General features: G+C 56.7%; 3 protein-coding genes across 3 annotated transcripts in view; 2 read left to right on the plus strand and 1 right to left on the minus strand.

Moving 5' to 3' along the window:
* The window catches only part of GUITHDRAFT_113763 (hypothetical protein), a gene marked incomplete at both ends in the record, with an annotated part of 1325 nt that extends 574 nt beyond the window's left edge, over positions 1-751 (plus strand). The window contains 3 exons of the mRNA XM_005826949.1: positions 161-198; positions 338-437; positions 479-751. Of these exons, the coding sequence (XP_005827006.1) occupies positions 161-198; positions 338-437; positions 479-751 (411 nt within the window). The remainder of the gene's footprint in view (positions 1-160; positions 199-337; positions 438-478) is intronic.
* Positions 752-779: 28 nt separating this feature from the next.
* On the minus strand, positions 780-3464 carry GUITHDRAFT_113764 (hypothetical protein; the record flags this gene model as incomplete). The annotated part of the gene is made up of 11 exons (XM_005826950.1): positions 780-816; positions 864-934; positions 998-1057; positions 1103-1479; positions 1533-1579; positions 1640-2238; positions 2292-2350; positions 2402-2455; positions 2487-2601; positions 2648-2927; positions 3448-3464. 11 exons carry the CDS (start codon positions 3462-3464, stop codon positions 780-782), a joined length of 1716 nt encoding a protein of 571 aa, XP_005827007.1.
* A 1151-nt stretch (positions 3465-4615) lies between these two features.
* GUITHDRAFT_113765 (hypothetical protein) overlaps positions 4616-6324 on the plus strand; it is a gene marked incomplete at both ends in the record, with an annotated part of 3152 nt that continues 1443 nt past the window's right edge. The window contains 7 exons of the mRNA XM_005826951.1: positions 4616-5377; positions 5431-5457; positions 5520-5587; positions 5641-5710; positions 5761-5841; positions 5892-6007; positions 6049-6163. Of these exons, the coding sequence (XP_005827008.1) occupies positions 4616-5377; positions 5431-5457; positions 5520-5587; positions 5641-5710; positions 5761-5841; positions 5892-6007; positions 6049-6163 (1239 nt within the window). The remainder of the gene's footprint in view (positions 5378-5430; positions 5458-5519; positions 5588-5640; positions 5711-5760; positions 5842-5891; positions 6008-6048; positions 6164-6324) is intronic.

Raw genomic sequence — 6324 nt, forward strand, 5'->3', positions numbered from 1 at the left:
TACGGTACGGTACGGTACGGTACGGTACGGTACGGTACGGTACGGTACGGTACGGTACGGTACGGACGGAGGAGAGAGAGAGAGAGAGAGCGCGCGGGCGGGCGAGGGGGGGGGGGTGGAGGAGGAGCTGGGAGGGAACAAGCACTGACGTGTCGGTCAGAGCACCGCGTCCATCGACTACTCGCTGCGCCGGCTGAGGTAAGTTATCCGCCCTCCAAGAGCTCCTTCCCCTCCTCGTTCTCACCTGGTGTGACTGGGCCCACCAGCACCACCCGGTCAGCCAGCACGGCGAGCAGGTGAGGCTCGAAGGGGATCGCTCCTTCTGACAGAAGGTCAGGCCGAGGACAAGCGGCAAGTCAAGATCCACCAATGTGGACACAGTGCACGCTAAGGCCATCGATCACAGCAAGCGGATGGACTACTACAACCAGTACAAGGTTGAGTCAGTTGTCGGCGTCCTCGCGCTGAGTTTGCGCAGGCGACGAGAAGTCGGCCGTCGGCTGAGCAACAGGCTGCGGACGAGAAGACAGCGGTTCTTCGGAAGCTCTACGGCGGCAGGCAAGACAAGAAATCCACTGACTTGATTGATTATTATCTCTGTAATTTGATCGTTCGTGTTCAGTTCGCTTCCAGTATTGTACAAGTACGAGGACGGGCACATGCAGCGCTTGCGACTTACTATGAGCCCCGTGAAGACTTCGCAAGCAGCGCAGCAACGAAGAGACTCGCTCCCCAAGGTGCTGAGGAATGAGGAAAGAGAGAGAAAGTGAGATAGGACGCTACCGGCTCCCTTGTCCTCCGTAGAGTATGCAGTGCCTACGAGGGGGGTCAGAAAGGAGGAAGATAGAAATGGTTTGATACACCTCGTCTGGTTGAGAGCCCTCCTGTACTCTTGATTCTGCAACTGCAACAGATTGAATTTCTCTTGCAAGAGCTGCCAACTCGTCGTCAGACCCTCTCTCCTCCTCTTCCTCCTTCTCCTCCTCGCCCCCTCTACCTGGATCTCCTGCGTCAAGAAATGTTGATAATTCTCCAGTATATCCGTCAGGCCGGACTTCTGCCCAGTAGCTCAGCAACAGGGAGTAGAAACATCTCAAGAGACCTCTAAGTATCTCTGCCACGACGAGGAGTCAGTACTAGAGAAGTTCGGGTCTGTTCCCGCCACTGATCTCGGGACCACGTTGCCCTCGAACACGGTGATCTCACAGAACTGTTGGATCCGTAGCCGGAGGTTGCGAGACAGGAGCTTCTGTGCGAAGCCCCCGCTGTCGCTGAACTTGAGCGACAGCGTCTGGAAGTGGAGGGAGAAGTTGCCGACACAGTCGTCGACCAGCTGTTCGTGTGAGATGGCGAAGACGTCAGGGTCGTCCTTGGGCTCGGTGGTGGATACTTGAGGGTAGACTATCTTGCTCCTTGTGCGCGTCTTGAAGTAGACGATCATCAGCACGCATATCAGCAAGCACGTAAAGATCCAGACGGCTGATGAAGGACGCAGAGTCGTCAAGAGACGTGACAACATGGGGCATGTTCACCTCGACAGAAGGGAAAGAGCAACGACTGTTCGGGTTCTTGCACGGAGCTGCAAAGTCGCATCGTCAAACGTCCTGATGAGAAGGTGCAAGAAATGGGATATCATCACCTCGTAGCGCTTGCTTCAGAATTTTGCTTCGCAAGGACCAGCACAGGCGGTTGTTCCTCGTGTCTCGTTCTTGAATCCCCCTCCTTCCGTGCGTTCTCCGCTTCTGCTGCCTTCCGCTCTGCATCCTCCTCCGCTTTCTTCCTTCTATCCTCTTCTTCCAATTTCCTCCTCTTCTCCATTTCTTCTGTCTTCCTCTCCTCTTCTTCTGCTTTCCTCCTTCTGTCCTCTTCTTCTGCTTTCCTCCTTCTCTCCTCTTCTTCTGCCTTCTTCCTCTTCTCCTCTTCAGCCGTTTTCCTCCTCTCCCCCTCCTCAGCGATCTTCCTCCTCGCTTCTTCTTCCTCCTGCCTCTTCCTCCCCTTCTCTTCTTCCTCCGCCCTGCCGCTCTCAACCGACAGCTGCGAGATGGCGGTCCTGCACAGCCGTAGAGCTGATTCGAACTCATCCCTCAGCTCCTCTCCACTCGCGGGCTGCTCCTCATGCAGCCGACCAGAGTCCCGCGACACGTTCGACCCCCAGCTGCCTCTGATCTCGCCCGACTGACTCGAGCTCCCTCCGTCCTGCTGCGGGAATGCCGCCTGCTTCAGGCTGCCCGTCCTCGTCTGGAGATTCAGCGGAATGAGGGGAACACAAGGGCAAACTCTTGAGGCCTCACCTGCTCCCCGGAAGTGGGACTTCCATCCTGTCTGTTCCTCCTCCACGCACTGAGGATGTCTGGAAGCCGGCAGGCATCACAGGGGGCAGGCGGAGCCGCAGCTGCTCTACCTTGATAGGCACTCTCCTGGAAGACAAACGACTTGAACAAGTACTCCTTTTGATCTGCCAATCACGGTCAGCAACATGTCCGAACCCGACCCCGAGGACCCAAGAACCCACAGCCATGGCCCGTCCTTGTGTGACGTCACATAGAAGCACTTGCCTGTTGACACGCTGATGCCCTCCGGGGCTCCCTTGGTCGACACATTCTGCGGAAGCAACTCAGGGCCCGATGGCAGTGCAGCCCTGCTCTACCGCATGGACATCGGTGATCCTCTCGTAAGGGATGGTGAAGATCGACTTGTCATGGGCTCGTCGTGAGATGAAGATCAGCGAGTTCGTCGCAAGTCTTATCCTCCCCTGCGTCAACTTGCCCGTCCGCTTCCTCTGCACGCACTTCACCTCCAACTCTACAACCAGCTGCAGCAGGGCAGCACAGGGCACCTCATAGACGCAGGCCACGTCGTTGTCGAGCACGTCGTCGTACCACTGACTCAAATCACGATGCGCTGCGCTGCCCGCAATGCTTGAGCTGCTGCTGCAGTCAGAAGTCAGACAGGCCAGTCTAAGAGTACAGTGAAGAGGGGAAAGGGGACTCAAGGGAACTTGAACTACTGGGCAGATATTACGAAAGTGAGGAGCCGTGTTATGGTGGAAGCCATGATGAAAGGTGAGATGTGTATCATTCAAGATTAGAAGAGAAAGACGAGGGTATTGACATGATTTTCTGGCTGGCGTTATCCCAAACGAATCGTGGCTGCAGTGATTTCCTGCGCTTCGGGGCAGATGCTGATGAGCATGAAGCATGGAAAACGACATTGAGGCGAAGAAAACACTGGAAGAATGTTGTTGAATGATGTGTGATGTGTTTTCGGGTGCTTTGCCTTGATCAAGCTGTCGAAATTTTCGATAGATGCAGGACTTGCACATATGTCACAAAGAGGCTCTGGGAGAGGGGCAAGAGCAAGCCACAAGATGATAGAGACCGTGATGGTGGAGAAGCATGTGGAGAAGAGACGTGGAAAGAGTTCTCATGGGCATTTGCTTGTCGCTACCTCGGCTCCTCCGCCATGTCGTCCTTGCCTTCTCAGTCTCCTCTGCCTTCCCGCAGAGCCATGCTGATAAAGTAAGCAGTCGGGAGTTTGGAGTGGACATAGTGGGGTAGGGTACTCTGAAAGAGCCTAGATCTGATACAAGGGTGGGTATTCCAAATATATCTTTGATGGGATATGGGGGGTCAGAGGCTGATGCTGGACGCAAAACGTTCTTTCCGATCGTCGGGGTAGTAGACATTGGTGGGGTAGGGTGGTAAAAATGTCTGCGAGGCGGGCTTGACAACTTTTCAAGTGAGTCCGGCGGGCCCGGCGGGGGCCCGGGGCCGCCCGGCGCCGACCGTCTCACTGACAGCCATCCGACGGCGAGCCGCCGGGGCCAGGCCCGAGGCCCGGGAGCGCCCGGCACGTCTCGGCACCCGGTTGGGCCCCAGGCTGAGCCCTGCGCTGCAGCAATCAAGCCCGGTGCTGGCCGCTGACTTAATTCCTGGCCGCCGATGATTCCCCGGCGGGCCGGGCCCCGGCGGCGGGACTCCGGGACCGGGTCACGTTCACTCCGATCCGACTATCGGAAGCCGGCGGCAATTTCAAAAGTTTGAAACTTTTTTAAACTTTAGAGCGGCTGAAACTTCGGGAACGCTGAGTTGTGACTGGACTGCAGGCAAAAGGACCGGTGGTACTCCAGTCCTTTCCTGTAAAATGGGGGTGGGGTGACATATCTCTCTCATATGCACCCCTTCCTTTCAAAGTATAAAGTGGGGTAATGGGTGCAATAGTAGGGTACGAATTGACGATGGTGGGTAGGGTATAACCTAGGTAGGCCTGCTAGCAATGGGATGGAAGGTAGAGGAGGACGAAGCGAACTAAAAGCAGGAGGAAAGAGAGAGAGAGAAGAGACGTAGAGACAGAGACAGAGAGAGGGGGAGGAGGAGAGCAAGAGCAAGATCAAGAGCGAAAGAGGGAAGCTGAAGCCTTGATGGCGATACTCGAGGCTGGATGATGCTATGCGTGATATTTCAATGAGGGATGGGTGAAAGTAGTCTGACGGGGGAAACTGCCAAGAGCAAGTGAGCAAGCAGTTGAAACCTGATCCACGATGAGGTCATGCACCAGTTGTCGCACAAGGGGCACATGGATCCTGCGGCCAATCATCCTAGTTCTGTTTGTCCGTATGCTGCGGTGCGACATTCCTTCACTGGATGCCAACCAGCCATGCGCGCCTCCCACTCCTGCTCTGCCGCTCCTGCGATGGAATCTCGGGCCGGACAAGTCGAGAGTGCTGAGAATCCAGAGTGTGAACGAGACGTTGAACGTGCTGTCGGAGCTGGAGGGCGAAGTCGTGGTGGTGTCAATCGTGGGGCCATACCGTACAGGGAAATCCTTCTTGCTGAATCAGCTCGTCCCACACGAGCCGGGGAACCTGACATTCAAGGTCGGGGACACTATCAAGCCTGAGACGGAGGAGGTCACGCTCGTTATCATCCCCCCCTGTGCCTCACAGGGCCGGTACCGGCACCATGTGTTCCTCGACACCCCTGGGCTGTTCGCTCCCAACCGCGCGTCGATCTTCGATGCCCAGCTGCTGGCGGTCCTGAACCTCGTCAGCAACGTGGTGCTGTACAACAGTGTTGGAGTGATCGACCGGGCCGCCGTCGAGAAGCTCTCGTTCGCCGTCGAGACAGCGTTTGCAATGAGTTACTTTGAGGAGCAGGACAAGGCCGACAAGATCTCCCGGCCGCATCTTGTCTGGGTGGTGCAGAACTTCCACCTGGACATGTCCTTGGATGGGACCAAGATCGACGGGAACAGCTGGATCAACAAGCTGCTGACGCAGGTCGACGACAGCAACAACGGCACCTCGAAGATTTCTCAACAGTTCCACACTTTCTTCTCGTCGCTGGATGCTGTCGTCCTGCCGTTCCCAGTGGACAAGGTGAGATGGCTGCCCTCGATCACGCGTGGAGGCATGCTGAAGTGTTGTCCCAGGTGGAGGACATGAAGTATCTGAGTCAGGTGCGGAGAACCGTTGTTGAATAGCGCGATTGGTGCCTGACAAGCATCTGTGATGAACGCAGTTGCCTGCCTCTGCATACACGAAGGACTATCACAAGTCGATTGACTACCTGCTGATGAAGATCAGGAGGTTGTCATGCCCTCGTTGCCACTAGCCCTGCGGGTCTGAGCTATGGCGTGCAGTGTAGCAGGGCCCAAGGTGCTGGGGTCGGTGAAGATGACGGGGAGCTCGCTGGCAAACCTCATCTGGAAGGTAAGGAGGAGGACGAGAGGGGGAGTGAAGTAGCGGTGAAGCCATGCAAGTGGTCAGAGACTATCAACATGCCGATCGCGAGCTTCAAGGCCAACTCAGCCCAGGATCTTCTAGATCACATCTTGTACCAGGTGCGTCCACGGGCCCCGGGGTCGGGCGGTGGAGGTGACGCATGCTGCAGGAGGTGAAGAAGGCGAGTCTCAAGTACACGGACGTCATGCGGAGGAGCGTGGTGCACCCGTCTTCCAGGGACTTGATCCTTTCGGTTCACAGGAGATTGATCGATCGCCTCGCTGGGTGGATGCTGGCATCCTTTTTCAGTCCTGATGGAGCTGCAGGAACGGGCCAGGGAGGGTGAGGGAGCTGGTGGAGGCTGCGGTTCACCCGGTTCTCGAGGACCATCTCCTGGCTGCTCGGAGGTTCGTGGAGAATCGCTTCCAGAGGATCACGCAGGTAAGCGGAAAGAGAAAGTGCAAGGGAGAAAGTGGAGGATAGAATGGAAGGAGGAGGGAGGGAGGGAGGGAGGGAGGGAGGGAGGGAGGGAGGGAGGGAGGGAGGGAGGGAGGGAGGGAGGGAGGGAGGGAGGGAGGGAGGGAGGGAGGGAGGGAGGTAGG

This window comes from Guillardia theta (assembly GCF_000315625.1).
Source record: "Guillardia theta CCMP2712 unplaced genomic scaffold GUITHscaffold_70, whole genome shotgun sequence".
Taxonomy (NCBI): Eukaryota; class Cryptophyceae; order Pyrenomonadales; family Geminigeraceae; genus Guillardia; species Guillardia theta.